Source organism: Ostrea edulis, chromosome 4 (assembly GCF_947568905.1).
Source record: "Ostrea edulis chromosome 4, xbOstEdul1.1, whole genome shotgun sequence".
In the NCBI taxonomy this organism is placed as follows: Eukaryota; Metazoa; Mollusca; class Bivalvia; order Ostreida; family Ostreidae; genus Ostrea; species Ostrea edulis.
Genome location: NC_079167.1, coordinates 7,883,641 through 7,901,476, shown reverse-complemented (window position 1 = coordinate 7,901,476; position 17,836 = coordinate 7,883,641). Strand labels below are relative to the sequence as shown.

Here is a 17,836-nt window from a genome sequence, read left to right as displayed (position 1 = left end):
ATTTAAATTTGCAGACAACAGACAGACCTAAAACAGTATGTTAAATACTGCCCAATCTTTACTCCTTTGGGTTATATCTTATCAGTTAGTGAATATTTACAATGAAATCAAAAGATCCACAAGAATAACACCTACATTTATCGATTGGCTCTTGAAAATGATGTTAATTATTGCTAAAGGCTAAGAGAGAAACTATAAGATCAGAATATGTATTTTGTCTGTACACCCATTTCATTCATCAGATTAAAGTGAAATTTAACAATATAGAACACTCACTTTCAAAACCTAGAAAACAGTATTCTCAGGCTTATGATACTGTACTAAAGAATTAACCATATGATTCTAAAAGTGGTTTGAAATTAATCAGAACATGATATTTTCATGATCAAACTTGAGTGGATTTTTAAAATCCAGGTAAACAATATGCTAGAAATTGTTTAAATTTTAAAATAGTTGAAAATAACTTGAAATTATCACATTGAAAATTCCATTCAATGATTTTTGAAGATTTCCTAAATTTTAAAATGGTTTGATATGACCAGAGATCTATGGTTTTCAACCATCCAATATCAACATTCTTGATTTTTTTTTTCTTTTAAATTTTTGGACTTTGTACCTATGAGACTGAAGACAACTCATTTCAAGGCATTGTAGATCAATTGAGCTACAGTCTCAGCAGAGATTTGTGATTAAGACGTATATCCCATTCCTTCCAGGTACTGTAATGCAGAATCGATCAAGGTAGTCAAGTCGGGCCTCTGGAAGCCTTTAGTGTATGCCGAATAATCGTTTATTCAAAAAATTAGATTATATCTAAGTAAATTATGAAACTGCATAGGCCATTATATATACAGTATATATATATATATATATATATATATAGGTTTCTTAAAATATTTTTCAAAGTATGTAAATATTTATTTATGGCGTTTTGATATATTTGTATTTATTCCTCAGATGAATTTAAACTGACATTTTAAAAAAAATGTTAGATGACCCAGTGAGATTTTTGGAGAGAGAGAGAGAGAGAGAGAGAGAGAAAAGATCCACTTCTTGCACACAGAATCAAATTAATTTCATGAATGTACGACTTGTATGCTAATAGTTTGTACATTCATTTTCCAAAGTCAATTAATTGTCACATGAAAATACATTGTAGTTGTGATGAATGTCGTTTTTTACCTGGCAGACGCGAGGCGGGCTGTATTCTGCAGGAGAGTGAGAAAGTGTAAAACTTGCTTTTAACTTGTGATCAATGATTGATAAAATATGATCAATTTTGTTATTTGTCTCGAAATATTTTTCATATAGAGCCTTATTTGCATACGATGCGTTAAAATCGTGATCGCTCAAAGAATGGTTGTGTTTGGGAAGAATTAATAGCGGTGGATACACCCATGGCTATTTAAAGGACGGCTATATAAGACGAAACAGTCAAAGCCCAATAAGGGTGCCGATCAAGTCGCACGTGAGAATCAGGGAACCGTGAATTCCTGTCAACTTCAGTGCTCAATAACCCAAACCGAGTTGAACACACGTGGGGTGTGGCACTGTTCTTCTGTGTGGAAGAGTGTGTAAGACTGCTTCTCAGCTTGGGTCCAAACAGGATTTTCGTTCACGCTGTTGGCGTGAGTGTGGGGACCGAAAAGTTGACGATCTGTTTTGAGACAGTTAATAATTTTGTGAAATATGACATTGAATACCATGGAATTCCGTCAGGGTTTTTGTTTTGTGTGGATTTTAAGCATGGCTGTGTTGACAGCATCCCAGGTGAGTTGTTACCTGAAAAATCAATCATGAACGATCATTATTTCCAATCGTTAAAGCAATTGCCTGCAAAAACAAAATACAAACAGGAATGTGTCCAGTGCGTGTTCTAAAACTTAATCAAAGGTTCATGTATAATTAATGCATACATTTGTCTTCACGCTTTGGTGAGGCTCAAGAAGACATTTAGAATACGAGTGAATTGAGAAATTTTAATAGAAATCCTTTTATTTTAGCAAGTGGCGTATATCTACTGTCATAACTATTAAAGTATATTTTGGGTTGGAGAGGTCATGACTGGCTGTTCTATTGTAATAGCAGAGACTTTAAACTCTTAGTATTTCAATATGAATGGGAGGGCAGTGGTTTGGAACACTTATTTTGGGGCGATGTCTTGTTCCTGTTCATTTTGGGTGCGGTGAAATTTGAAGTTACGAAAGGTTTCAAAATGCCGAAGAAGTAGATGACTGATGGAAATTTAATTTAATTTGAGATATTTTTAACTGATTATGATTAAGACTCTGACTTTAATTTGATTAAATGCATCCTTTGATGTCTATGGCCAACAATATACAATGTATAAACACCGGCAACAGAACCCCATTCCCATGCTCATAAAAAAAAAGGTCAGGAGAACTAAAATTATGAATATTAAACCAATTATTAAAGTTTTCTAAATCAAACATTTTTATCAGGCGACATTTTGGGGTCTTTTATAAATAAATCCTACTGAGAATGTTTTATCTTTAACCTCTGGAGTCAGTGGATGAGAGGCATGGTTATAGATACAACAAGGAAATAAAATGCACACACAATATAGCTATAAACAGACCAAGGACCTGGTACATTTTGTTATTGTGTCAGCAAATGTCCCTTTTATTTCCTAAAATGGCAAACGCATTGCAACTTAATGGAACTGATTTGGGAGATGAGATATTTTTTCTTTATACTGAAATGGACCTTATGCTAATTGAATGCTGAAATTTTTTCTTTATACTGAAATGGACCTTATGCTAATTGAATGCTGAAATTAATAGGTAGTTTTTGATGCTGATATTTAACTTTATCTTTCATTGGACCAAATATGAACTGCATGATTCATTTTCAGTTGATTTCTAGAACACCTGATTGAGTGATTTTTATTGAGAATCATTTGTTAGTTAGAGTTATACAGGAAGTTTAATTAAAAAATTACAGAACTGTACGTCAGGCCCTCATAAAGAAGAGTAAAACTAAAGATATGTAAATACTTTTTTCTATCTTAAAAGAAATGAAAATATATAAGAAAGCTAAATGGATAAATTCCTTGTTCTTTTATGTATATGATATGTACTTACATAATGCATCTCATATCAACACTGTTGAAGATATAGGATGAAGATTCTTACTTAGTCAAGGGTTTTGATCTGCTACTCTCTTTGTGACAGGAAGATGAGATTGAATAAGAAATGTGTAGATATCTTGCATGATTTGCATAACTTGTTGAATAAATCTGTAGAATAATTGTAATTAATGCAGTGTTGGTTTCTATTAATATAATTCTGAGAATTAAGTTAAACTCAAATATAAATTGAAGATATCTTCAATTATTTGAAGATATCATCAATTCATTTGATGTGCGCAACAATTTAATTAAAGATCTCTTCAAATAATTAATGATATCTTGAATTCTTCAATTCTGAATTATTGCGCGCATTAATTGAATTGATGATAGCATTAATTCTTCATCTGAATTGATGTGCGCTTTAATTGAATTAATGATCTCTTCAAATGAATTAATGATATCAACAATTGAATACGCCAGTTTCGAGATACGAACTCTTCTTTGTAGGAGGTGCATTTAGTGTAACTTTGAATGACTAAGTGGGACAGAGTGGACCTACAGTCAACGAGGAAGACGATGAAATGTATTAAGAGCGGCTTCTCTTTTAATATGTAAATGTGAAAAATACAAAATACTATCGAAATAAATCTTTTACTAAAGTGGAAACATAAAAACAATGTCATATTTGCAAGTAATATCTTTGATATGGTACTTATGACCAACGAAATAACGTGATATGATAAGAATTATATGTATCTAATTACTCCCTAAATACTTAACTTACTTCGTTTGTGTATCAGTCGAATTCGGGTGATCTAACAGTGTATGAGAAACTTACTGAGTACATTCACTTATGCAGTGACGAATATTAGTCCCACTCCCACGTGTAAACAAATTGTTTCGCGCCTCACTATATACGAGAGTTCTCCAAAGGGAAATAACTCGGATGTATCTCGAAACCGGCGTATTGATGCGCGCTACTATTCAATTGAAGAGAGCAATAATTGATATAATGAGTGCATTAAATCAATTGATGAGAGCAATAATTGAATACGCCAGTTTCGAGATACGAACTCTTCTGTGTAGGAGGTGCATTTAGTGGAACTTTGAATGACTAAGTGGGACAGAGTGGACCTACAGTCAGCAGCGAAGATGATGAAATGCATTAAAACCGGCTTCTCTTTTAATATGTAAATGTGGGAAATACAAAATACTGTCGAAAGAAATGTTTTACTAAAAGTGGAAACATAAAAACAATGTCATATTTACAAGTAATATCTCAAATATGGTACTTATGACCAACAAAATAACGTGATATGTTAAGAATTCTATGTATTAAAATTACTCCCTAAATACTTATAACTTACTTAGTTTGTGTATCAGTCGAATTCGGGTGATGTAACAGTGTATGAGAAACTTACTGAGTACATTCACTTACGCAGTGATGAAAATTAGTCCCACTCCCGCGTGTAAAGAAATTGTTTCGCACCTCACTATATACAAGAGTTCTCCAAAGGGAAATAACTCGGGTGTATCTCGAAACCGGCATATTGATGCGCGCATTAATTCATTTGATGAGAGCAATAATTAATTTAATGCGTGCATTAATTCAATTATTGCTCTCTTCAATTGAATTAATGATATCTTTAATTCAGTTGAAGAGAACAATAATTCTTTTAAAGAGAGCAACTATGTAATCAAAGATATTTTCAATTCAACATATCCACAATTGAATTAATGATCTCTTTAATTGAATTGTTGCTCTCTTTAAAAGAATTGATGCACACATTAATTCCTTATACAAAAGCATTGTAAATAATTAAAGATATCTTCAATTGAATTAAAGAGATCATCAAATTATTTATACCGAGCTCTAAATTAATTACTGCGAGCAATATTTCTATGGAATTGATGCTCTCATCAACTGAATTAAAGAGAGCAATAATTGAATTAATGTGCGCATCAAATCTATTATTGCTCTCATTTATTCAATTGATGTGCGCATCAATTGAATTGAAGAGAGCAATAATTGAATTAATGCGCACATTAAATCAATTATTGCTCTCATCAATTCAATACGCAAGTTCCGAGTTACCCAAAAGTTATTTCCCTTTGTCGAACTCTTTCGCATTTTATGACGTATGGTGGGTACACAATGGATACATTATATCGTAGACTGGCATTGTACATAACGATTACGTACGATTAATGTAATAAAAGCGTAACTTTTGTTTATATCAATCACTGGTATGCATATTCTGGCCATATCAAGCATAATTTGTTTGAATAAGATCATCAAATTGGCTATTGAATCATTATTCGTTTCCTCTTCTACATGAGTGACGCTTTTATCAAAGAAAGATGGCAATTAACAATATTTGTTTGAGCCATTTTGTTATCCAATACTCATAAACTCACTAAAGTTGCCTTTTCCCTGAGATAGGATGGTCTCAGAAACTCTGGATATCATCTTTTAAGAAATAATACAATGATAGTAATCAGCAAATGTACCCACTGTCATCATATTTTACTTCATAATTTACGGAAGAGTTCGACAAAGGGAAATAACTCTTGGGGAACTCGGAACTTCTGTATTGATGCACGCATTAATTCATTTGATGAGAGCAATAATTGATTTAATGCACGCATTAATTCATTTAAAGAGAGCAATAATTGAATTAATGATATCTTCAAATAATTGAAGATATCTTCAATTATTTGAGTTTGTTAATTTGGCACTCCATACTGATGAGTTTGCTAGTCAGATTTGTGCAGATCAGTAAATGCTGAAATCATGTAGGAGGACCAATGAGTATTCAACACAGGTCATATATTTTACAAGGAGTCTAAGAATGACGTGCTAATTTCAAGACATCCCATTATTTTCTCAGATTACGAAACCAAATACACCATAGCTTATGTAGGCCAGTCTTCCAGCAATTTCTAGTTTTGTGTTTTGTATTTTGTTGCATGTTTAAAATTTTTAAACATTTTTAAAAATCTGTTTGGAATTGTATACACAATAGTGCATTTACTCATATTGATTTTGTTCTTTTGATAGGGTACAAAAATAACGCACACCTGTCCCAATGGTAAGTTCCATATTTCTCAAATGTATGATGTGGAAGTATTAAAGAAATTTCGTAATGAGTTGTTTATGAAATTCTTTAGACATATTGTGGTATGTTTTTGTCTGTATAGTCCATGTGTTAGCATTTGAACATTTTCAACTTCTTCTCAAATATCATGGGGCCAATTTTGTATACCCCTGCAGCTTGGGGGTTGAGGGACAGGATAATAAAAATAAAAAATTAATTCTTTGGAAACCTTAAAATTCATGGGGCTCAATAATTATCATGGATTGTTAACTTGAGATTTGCAGTTTTAATATGTAGGGATGTAACTTCGTGGATATGATTTGTATAATTTAATGAATTAGTCTTTTGCTCACAACAGTTATCCGTATGTAGAAAGTTCACCTCTTGCTCATGAGAATTCAAGTGCATGAGCAAAGCTCTGCACATGTGGAATTAGGTTAGCAAGTTCGTCTCTAACTTAGTCTCACAATCTGGACATGAGCAGATCTGAAAACTACCTAATTTGCATACGTTTCTAACCAGATTCTCATGTGCAACTCATGAACTGCACATGAACAAAGGCTAGAATTTTTTGTACGGGTTATGTGTATTTTGTTGTGATTTCATAGAATAGGGGTTACCCACAAATTCCATGAAATTGAGCAGCCTCCATGAAATTTAATATCCTACAGTAGTCTCTAAAATCTTTTTCACCCCAGGACATCAAGCAGAAAATCATGATGAGCAAGGCGGCCTCTACCAAAATAGTGAAATGCATGGCCCGTGAATCAGGGTTTCTGGTGATAGGAGAGGGCTTTATGTCTTGTATTTTGAGAATATGTTATTAATTGGAAAATTTTTTCTTCTTCTTGAACTCTTCAATATAAACAACCAAATTGAGTAACAAAGTAATAATGAGGAGGGAAGCCTCGACTAAGAATGTGAAATTCATGGTCTCAGGCTCTGGGATTTTGGTGCTAAGCCTAAGGTGGGGATCTATGGCTCATGTAGTGAAAATGTAATGTTTCTTTTGAAATTCTTAAGTCCTTGACACCATACAAAGAAACTGAGTGATGGTAATAATAACGAGCAGGGAGGCCTCTGTTGTGAAACTTGTCCCTGATGTATTGATTTTGTACTGAAACAAAAATTGTATCTCAAAAATATTTTTTGTATATATATTCCGGAAAAATTTGGAAACAAATCAAGTCTACAGCAATAGCCTCTGTGAACAAGGTTTCAGTGGTATATACTTCATAATGGTATCTAAAAACTTTTAGACTGGAAGGTACCCAGTAGAGAAAAAATATGTAGTGAATGAGATGACTGCCTTTTTACAGAAGATTCATTCTCTCCATGAATTGCAGCATTGATGCTCAAAACAAAGAGTCATATCCTATTGCAGTAGAAAAATGTCACCATGGCTATCACTTTAAAAAATGCTTCCCTTTGTAAATGATGAATTATTTTCATTTTGTATGACATTTTTGTTTGTTTGCCAATGCACACTGTGGTTCTACCCCTCCCTCCCAGGTGTATTTAGCCAGGATTTAGTGATCATAAGAATAAATTCCGTGGAAGTTGCTCTCAGTTAAAACTTTCATAGTTTCCCCAGGGTACATGTTAAATACCATAATTGATGAAAAATAATGTTTAGAAACAAATTGATGTATAGATATTTGAATTGATATATGCCTTATTCTTAGGATGGGTTTTGTCTGACACCAAGTGCTACAGAATATTTGGTACAGATACTTTAACCAGTTCAACGTGGGAAAACGCCTATCGTGTGTGCATTGGGTAAGTCAGTTATCTATAATTAGAAATGCAATTATCAGAAGAATATCTGTTTCAATAAACAAAAGAAATTGATGCAGTATAAATGGTTTACATAAAAGACGTTTTCATTGGAATTCACATCGACAGAGTGTCAATTTGATCTAACTGTATAGGAAGTCATTATCACAGAATTACACAGAATGACTTGGAGTCCTGTTACTTAAATAAGAAGAAAACGTTATCATTTTGTATTGATTTACATTACCTTTAAGATTTATGTAAAAATGCATTTGGATCCTCTGTTTCATTTGGTACAGCAATATTGCTTCACATCATATAAATTTCAAATCTTCATAGTTATTCATCAAATTACATAAATTCATTTTATTGAATTAAATTATGTGGAGTGAAAGTAATTGCAGCTCTTTTTATGCTATATATAAAGTAGGTTTTGACAACTTTTGCTTATTTATGAATTGCGCTTCATAAAATTTCAAATTTTAACAATTACTTTTGTAAGTGCAGTATTTTTCTTGTTTTCATGTTTGCATGGCTATTACTGAAACATTATAGATCTGATTTACTAGCCATAAAAAAAAAAATGCCAAGGTAATTGTACCCCAAGACAACATGCAACTCTATCTGGTAGTGCAGCCATGTCGGCAACAAGGCTGCAGCAGATTGAGAAACCTTACTCCACCTAGACATTGGTGTATCCAGGGGTCCATGTTTGTGTAATTTTTAGATAGGATTTATGAGATTGATGACTGTTGGTTATCCTCACTTTTTATTAACTGATTGGGTTACAATACTGTCAAGGAATTCTACTTTATGACTTTCATACATCTCATACATGTTACATCACTGGGAATGGAAGGTGTATATATATATAGCTATGTATGACTTCCAAAAACATGCAGTCATTAGATTCCATTTGAAGTTTACTATATTACATTATGATACCTTTAAAAATCTTGTACCTTTATATGATAACTTTATTGAAAAGAAATGCACATCAAGGTAGTTTTACCATATAGTGTATTTAATTTCTGGCTCTGTGAGGTACATACTAAATAAAACACTTGTACAGTAGCAGATGGTACTTGTGTGTAATTTCTTAAATGCACATACATTTAAATACAAGTCAAAATTTGTTTTATTCTTTTCCTCTATGCAGCAATGGAGCTGAGTTGGTGACCATTGATGACTATTTCACCAACCAGAATGTTGGAAACTTTGCGTCAGATCGGAATGCCAACAAGATTTGGACAGGTCAGTGAAAATAGTCTCGGGTAACCCATTCAAAACACCGCACACTTAATATCCACACCTGAGGCAAGGCTATACACCCAAATGTTTTGTGAAATGCCAAGCCTACCTGTTCTAGACGTTACTACTAATTAATGGTTGATGTGACTGTACAAGAGAAACTGTTGTGGTGAATAAAGAACAACTACCTCAGGGTGTTGATTGTTCACTCCCCGTGTTTGCTGCCATTTTATATGTACATCTGTTACTTAATCCATGATTACTTATCAAATAAAATTTGTATACTCTAAATGCATTTAGTACAAAAAAGCAATGGATTTATTCATAAACTCTGAATTTTGTGATATAGATAAAACATTCAGCAGATTAAGATTTCTGGTGATAATTAAGGTTGATGAATTAATTTATGCTTCCTGATGTACAGAATATTATATATACAATTCTAAGCTTGTTAAACTAGCTGTGTATGATATTTTGATTAAACCTCTCTCTGACAGATTGAGATAAAGAATTCTAAGCTTGTTTAGCTGTGTAATTAGTTAATATATGATATTTTGATTAAGCTTTTCTCTCTCTCTCCCCCCCCCCTCTCTCTCTCTCTCTCTCTCTGACAGATTGAGATGCTTGTTTAGCTGTGTAGTTCAAAGTTAATATATAATATTTTGATTAAGCCTTTCTTTCTCCGACAGATTGAGTGACATTGTAAAGGGAGACATCAAGGGGCCATTTTACTATATAGGCCTTTTGACTTCAAATCAAAAATATGCTATGCAATTTATTTAATGCTGCATTTTTTTTCATGTGTAAATTTATGACAGGTATAAAGTAATAAAAAAATATATCAGTACATAAAATCATATCTTCCACACAAATGAACACATGTTTAATTTGTAAAACAGGACACAGGTAACATTTTCACCACCAAAGTGTGTAACTATATATTGATGCCTAAGGGACTTTGTCAACAATAAATTGCATTAAATTTTGATATCAATCTAGTACAAATACAAGTAGGAAGACGTGGGATAGCAGTCCTCTCCAATTAAGGAGTATAACTTTACAGACTAAATTTTATCAAGTCTGGAAATGCATGGATTGATGAGAATTTAGATTTTAGTCATGTTTTTGAATGAATTTGCATTAGCGACTAGTAAATGATAATGGTATAAAACATATGGTGTTTTACTTATTATTTATTTCATAAAGGAATGAGTGAAAAGGGTGTCAGTTCTCCAAATGGAATTAACATGACATGGAACATGAATACTGCTGCATCAATTTACCAGGGGAGATGGTCTGCCAGGAATCCTGATACCAATAGTGGGCAGTGTGTATACATGGAGAAAAAGAATGGAATGTATCAATGGACAGTTGGAAACTGCCAGATGAAAATGCCTTTTGTGTGCCAAAGAACTTCTTGTTTACAGCGTAAGTTTATTCTTTGATAGATTTTTATCAGGTAACGCGAGGCTCTGTAAGATACAGTGAATTACGTTTGCAGTATGCGATCCAGTAATATTTGCAAGCAATCTATCATTACCCACAAAGCCACTCATTTTGAATTCAAAAGAAATTGTAATGCAGCTTTGTTGAATTTAGAATTATAGTTTGCTGCATTTTCAACCCATTATAGTGAAGTATTTGTGTAGTCATCCAGTGATGCGATGTGCATCAAAGTTAAATCTTTTGCGAATTTGAAATGGGGGGAGGGGTAATTTAATGTGGTTATAACTTATCATCTGCATAATTAGATCTGCATGACATGGCATTGGTATTGTTATCCCCATCTCAACATCTGTAGGAATGTGTTCTTGATGAAGTGTGAAGGAGCAGTTGGGTAGTTTGGTACACTGTTAGTTTGAGTGAGTGAGAGAGAGAGAGAGAGAGAGAGATTTAGAGAGAGATTTATTTGAAGTATTGTAATTATTTTACTCATTGATTAGCCCATGGTGGTTGAAATGTATGCGAATTGTTTTATTATAGAGAGCTTCCACTGTGATAATGGCCAATGTATTAACAACGACTGGCGCTGTGATGGAGTGGATGATTGTGGTGATCTCTCTGATGAAGTGGACTGTCCTGGGAGATGCAGTTATGTGTATAATGCTGTCTCCACAGGACGAATTCAGTCACCAAACCATCCCCAAAACTACATCCCTTCCAAAGTGTGCACTTGGACATTCATTGGACCAGAAGGTTCTAATATCTATTTAGAGGTGAAAGAATTTTTTTATCTTATGTACATATATATGGATAATTTATGTTTATTTATAGTTTAAGCATTAAGTTCATAGAAAACTTATTGAAGAAGCGAATTGTTTTCACCAAAATCTTTTTTTTTCCCCAAAGTTTACATCATTCAATACTGAAAAAGGCACAGACATCGTGGAAATCCTTATCGGTGGCAGAACAGAGTCAACAGCCACTTCTATTGCTAGACTGTCAGGACAGCCCAGCCTTTCATCAGTTAGATACAGAAGCTACAACAACTACATGATAGTTCGCTTCACCACCGATTCCCAGACAGAGAAAATGGGCTTCGCTGCAAACTTCAACAGCTGTAAGGAATATTTGAATTAAATTGAAAATGATGATAGGGCTAATTTTATGTTTATTTATCATCATTGTTTTTGATTTGTTTGTTTGTATGTCTTCCTATAATGTGCCCAAGTCCTAGTGTTTAAGCTATACAAAATAGTGGCTTCATAGATACTTTGGTCAATTAAATACTTAAATTTGTCAGATAATGACCAAAGTCATATGTCATGACCATAACTTTTCAACTACTTCATAGATCAAGAAAAATGTTAATGTAAAAACTGTTTTATTAGTAACAAGATTAACCTGCTATAATGGAGTAAAATATGACCACTTATTTTGGCAATCTTAATTGCATCTTGTATGTTTATAAATGAATTCTTGTTATGGTATCGGTCAATATGATTTCAGTTTTAGCTCATTTTTAGGGTAGCTTATGCTCCTCTCATGGCTTCCATGAAAGTTCTTCAATCGAATTCCTTCTGAAGTCACATTTCTTTGTTACTGCAAAGTCCTACTTGGACCAAACTTGCAAATAGACACATGATATTGCCGAATAGATGAATGACTGTTGAAGTTTTTGCACTGTCTACTTTTATTAGCTCACCAGAGCTGAAAACTCAAGTGAACTTTTCTGATCAAGATATTTCTGGCATTTTTGTGTCTGATTGAAACTATTGAACATTTTTAGAAATCTCTTTAATATTTTTAAAAATGAATTGTGAAGTTCAAGGTTTCCACCCCTTTAGAATTATGAATAATTGGGCTACATGGTCTGTGTGAGTAACATTCCAGCATTCTCGTGCGGTGTAGATTAAGTTTTGATGAAACCGTGACCAACAGTAGATGTGCAAATCTGAAGATACAGTGTTTACTCTAACTTTGAAAACCAAGGGTCATTGTGACTCTTTGAAATAAATTTGGGGGTCAAAATGCAATCTAGGTTTTGCATTTAGTAGCTTAATTTGTTTCTTGAGATCATAATTTGATGTTTAAGAAATGAGAGATAGAAAAAGGATTGTGTTTGTTGTTTTATTAAGACGTTTTATCAATTTATGTGGATACATAATTGCATTTCATCAAAGTGAAATTAAATGCATGTTCTTTTCTTAATAGTGATAAAACATTTTAATACCAATTCTGCCATCTTCATATGATTTAAGTTTTTTCAAACCTTGACCACTAGGGCCATGGTGAGGCCAAAGTGGCATTCAAATTTTTACATTGGTATGAGGTAGGAATAGATAGGGAAATTCCTGAACAAGTTTATTTATTACAATTTGTCAGAGTAGTATGCAAGCATCCTCACATGATGTAGATTCTAGTATGTCAAATTTATGATCCCCTTAGTCAGGTTGGGGCCCCGATATGGGTTTAAATTTTGCTATGAGATTTTAATGAATTTTTAAAAAAGCATTCTGTTGAAAAGCCAAATGGATGCAATTTATTGAATTAAATTGAAGACACTTGCATTTATTGTTAATATTCAGTTGTGCTTAATCCAAGACCCCAGTGGCCAGCATGGATCTCAATAGGGCTTAAAATAGGGCTTAAAGTTATATATAAGAGTATAATAAAAATACATGTCAAAAACCACAAGTGTACCATTTTATTATTTATTCAAATCAACACCCCTGAGGCAGACTCGTGGACTCTTTTTAAATGTGAAAATACAACTATGTATGTGATCAGTATGTCCCACGGGCCTCTAGTTACCTAAAAATTTCTCTGTTTCATATTCTAAAGTGCACATTAAATACATATTGTCAAGGTTACCAATGTAATATTTTTTCCCTCTCTCTTTTTTTTTTAATGGAATTTCATTGGTAATTTTATTTTCAGCACGAGACAATTACCCAGAACAGGTTTACTTGACTGCAAGAAATACAGAGTCTGCTTTGGAACCCCCTCTCTTTAGTTCACATGGAAGTAATGCATACCTTGGGAATCAGGACTATATATGGATTATTAGAGCAGAGGAACGCAGGAAGATAGTAACTCTTGAGGTACTCATTATATGGAATAACATCATACTTACAGAATCTTGTTGATTCTTTCCTGATATCGCTCGCTCAGTATAATATAAATGACAAGACTTGTTTAGTTTTCCTGATATCGCTCGCTCAGTATAATATAAATGACAAGAGTTGTTTAGTTTTCCTGATATCGCTCGCTCAGTATAATATAAATGATGATCGACAAGATTTGTTTAGTTAGAATTGATATGTTATGGAAGAGGTCCTTTCTCTCATGCTAACATTCAACTTGCATCAAGTTTAAAAACCACCATGTAACTTTCTATTTGAAAAATGATGAATTTGGGGACAGGAAAATCAAAACTTTGTAAGGCCACTGGCAAATTTGTGAAGTGTTAATAGCAGAAAAAAAAGGACTTGGGTATTTTGATGTAAGGGTTATGAGTTTATGATTTCAGAGAATGAGGGTAGATTTGATGGGAGATGATGTGGTAGAGATTCGAGATGGGGACTCTGGCAGTGCCCCACTACTGGAAAAGTACACAGCCAGCAACAATGACAATGTTGACCTCCCACTGACCCAGTCACAGCCAGTAATGGGGAAAAGGTTTGTCTTTTCCACCAGTGGTGTAATGTACGTCATTATGAGGACAAGTCGATCCACATCAGGCACTGGCTTCTCATTTCATTACAAACAAGGTACGTTTAGCTAACCTTCCTTTTGTAACAGATTAGAAAAGGGATGATTTCTGTACATAATTGTAATTCATTTCTTAATTTTGTAATTTTACTTTCTATCAAAGTTAGGAAATTAAGAACTGAAAGAAAAGGCATTAAGGAAAGATAAGTTCCTTAGTTGAAAGACAGAATACCGGTAGAATGTTTTTAATGTCGTCATCCAAACGCCAGACTTGATCGCTGAATTCAATTTTTGGTGTGATTAATTGTTTCAGGTTGTAGTGCAAGGTACACAGCTGATTCCGGGGAAATCACGAGCCCAGGGTTTCCAGATGTTATGTATGCCAATTTTCAGACATGTACTTGGATCATAGATATACCTAGTGGTAGTGGCTTCAAACTAATGTTGGATAGAAGCAAATCCTTTGAGATTGAAGACAATGTAGACTTTCTGGAGGTAAAAGGTTTTGCTTATGCAAGAATATGTCAAGTACTGCATGTATAGCAGTTTTTTTTAGCAGGATGGTCTATTTTATAACAATAGGTTTCATATTGCTATTAAAAAAGAATAATCACCAGATCTTAACTTTTTATGCCCCCGAGATCGAAGATCAGGGGGCATATTGTTTTTGTCCTGTCTGTCATTCTGTAATTCTGTCATTCTGTCTGAAAATTTAACCTTGCTAATAACTTTTGAACAGTAAGTGATAGAGCTTTGATATTTCACATGAGTATTCCTTGTGACAAGACCTTTCCGTGGGTACCAACATTTTTGACCCCGTGACCTTGACCTTGGAGTTTGACCTACTTTTTGAAAACTTTAACCTTGCTAATAACTTTTGAACAGTAAGTGATAGAGCTTTGATATTTAACATGAGTGTTCCATGTGACAAGACCTTTCCATGGGTATCAACATTTTTGACCCTGTGACCTTGACCTTGGAGTTTGGCCTACTTTTTGAAAACTTTAATCTTGCTAATAACTTTTGAACAATAAGTGATAGAGTTTTGATATTTCACATGAGTGTTCCTTGTGACAAGACCTTTCCGTTGGTATTAAACCTTTTGACCTTGACATTTAACTTACTTTTAATAATTTTTTACATTGGTCTTCTAAATGGTAAATATTAGAGCTTTCATATTGTACATGAGCATTTCTTTTGACAAGATCTTTCTACTGGTACCAAGATATTTGCCCTTGTGACCTTGACCATCTTTGGAATTTGCCATTATCGGGGGCATTTGTGTTTCACAAACACATCTTGTTTCTTATGAGTTATTAAAAAAAAAAATACTTTTGATGAAACACTCATTTGGTGTAAAAATAATTATTGTTTCCTCACTTCTTGATGACATTGGTAGATCTTTTTGATATATTCATATTGATAGCATTCATTTTTAGCTGAGTTGCAACAAAATTGAACTCGGCTATTGGTTTGGTGATGCGGGCGGGCGGGTGGGTTGGCGGACGTCAATTGGTTTCCGGATAACTCGAAAAGTTTACAATCTAATCAAATGAAACTTTGATATATTGTTGGGTACCAGGTTAGGAAGACCCCTATTGATTTTGGAGGAAAAAGGTCAAAGGTCAAGGTCACAGTGACCAAATATAGAATGAAAATTTCAGAAATATTTGGTTTCCGGATGATAACTCAGAAAGCTTAAATCCGAATCAAATGATACTAAAAGATATTGTTATGTACCAGGAGAAAATAGGTCAAAGGTCAAGGTCACAGTGACCAAAAATAGATTTTAAATTCCAAAATATTTTGGTTTCCGGAGGATAACTCAAAAGTTTTTAATTTGAATCAAATGAAACTTGATATATTGTTGGATACCAGCAAAACAAGGCCCCTATTGATTTTGGAGAAAAAAGGTCAAAGGTCAAGGTCACAGTGACCGAAAATAGATTGAAAACTTCAGACAAATATTGTTTCTGGACAGTAACTCGAAAAGTTTAAAACTGAAATTAGTTCTTCACAATTATGAATATGCCACATCATTCCTGACTTTACAATGTATCCCATGCAACTCGGCTCATGCACCCCTTGGTGCATATATTGATTTCATTTCTTTTTTAAGATTTTCACAAACTCAACTGATGACATGGGAGTTGCAGCCCATGGGACTGGTCAAGGGTTTACAACCACCACATTGGCCAATTCCGAGCCATTCCACAGTCCTAATGGAAAAATGTTCATCAGATTCAAATCTACTGCAATTATTAATAAGAAAGGATTTCGGTTTCTGTATTCAAAAGGTTAGTCAGTTATAAATTACATATTGTGTACGGACGTGCTTGCATCAAATATTTTGTTTTTGGTGAAATAAAAAATGAAATGACTAAAATTTCCCATATAATATTTCCTCCAGTGAAGGCATGATAATGAATAACACACTTACTAAACTTGTTTTGTAGACTGCCCTGACCCTCGCTTAACATCTGCATCAACATTGAATCCCACGCAGAGCTCAGTACAGCTCAGACAATTTAACAATGAGTTCATTGTAAGCTGCCAAAGTGGATACAGTTTTCGTTCAGATGAATTAAATTCAGGCACTGTAAAAATGAAGTGTATGTTTGGGGGAAAGTGGTTGATCGAGCAGAGAACACGAACAGTTCCACAATGTCAACGTAAGCATTCAATTGTTTGTGGTCTTCTATCTGTCAAGGTAGTATGCTTCCTGTTTAAAGTATTGATTATGCAGTGTTAGCTCGAGGTCTTAAAACTTTGATCAAATCAAAACCAAATTTATAGCATTAAATTGTATGAACATCGTTTTATCTATATATCTATCTTATGAGTGCATTCGTTTGCAGATAGGTACTTCTTGGAGATACCGCTTGGGATATTAGATGGTGCAATCCAGTTCTGTAGAACTGGGTTTCTTTAAATCAAAATTTGTCTGTTGTCAGCATTATTAAAATTCAACAGCAAAATTCTTGTCAAGAACAAGGCTAGTACATTCATCAATTTGTTCTCTTTAAAGAAGTGAACAGGCCTATGGATGTAGGCTATACCTGTCTTCTTCTCTAAAGAGAGAGCAATTTTTAATATGCAAGCATCTTCAGGTAGTGTAGATTAAGTTGGTTCAAGTCATGTCCCCTGTAGGTTCAATGTTTAATTGATGTATTTAGGCATATTATTTAAAGAGAACCTTTGTTTAAAAAATTGCAAGGATACAATTAAACATATTAATGTGGAAAAGTGTTCATGTATTAGAGATTAAACTACTTTCATTCCTTGACCCTGAATCAGAACAGGATTTATCATAGGTCTAAATATTGTCACTCTTATTGTTCCTCTCTTATGGGTCCCCCTATGAAGGAGGTGACTTGGCTCAGTGTTGTGACCAATTTGTCTTGTTTCTGTAGATACACTTTTGTATTGTTATCCCTTCAATCGCAAAAAAAAAAAAAACACAAAA

At 33.7% G+C, this 17,836-nt stretch overlaps 1 protein-coding gene across 1 annotated transcript in view; it reads left to right on the top strand.

The window, feature by feature from the left end:
• Positions 1 to 1,432: 1,432 nt before the first annotated feature.
• LOC130053972 (uncharacterized) overlaps positions 1,433 to 17,836 on the top strand; it is a 108,155-nt gene continuing 91,751 nt past the window's right edge. The window contains exons 1-12 of the mRNA XM_056161816.1: positions 1,433 to 1,770; positions 6,153 to 6,183; positions 7,875 to 7,968; positions 9,125 to 9,219; positions 10,423 to 10,644; positions 11,200 to 11,432; positions 11,566 to 11,776; positions 13,597 to 13,760; positions 14,189 to 14,429; positions 14,684 to 14,865; positions 16,490 to 16,667; positions 16,827 to 17,042. Of these exons, the coding sequence (XP_056017791.1) occupies positions 1,690 to 1,770; positions 6,153 to 6,183; positions 7,875 to 7,968; positions 9,125 to 9,219; positions 10,423 to 10,644; positions 11,200 to 11,432; positions 11,566 to 11,776; positions 13,597 to 13,760; positions 14,189 to 14,429; positions 14,684 to 14,865; positions 16,490 to 16,667; positions 16,827 to 17,042 (1,948 nt within the window). The 5' untranslated portion in view covers positions 1,433 to 1,689. The remainder of the gene's footprint in view (positions 1,771 to 6,152; positions 6,184 to 7,874; positions 7,969 to 9,124; positions 9,220 to 10,422; positions 10,645 to 11,199; positions 11,433 to 11,565; positions 11,777 to 13,596; positions 13,761 to 14,188; positions 14,430 to 14,683; positions 14,866 to 16,489; positions 16,668 to 16,826; positions 17,043 to 17,836) is intronic.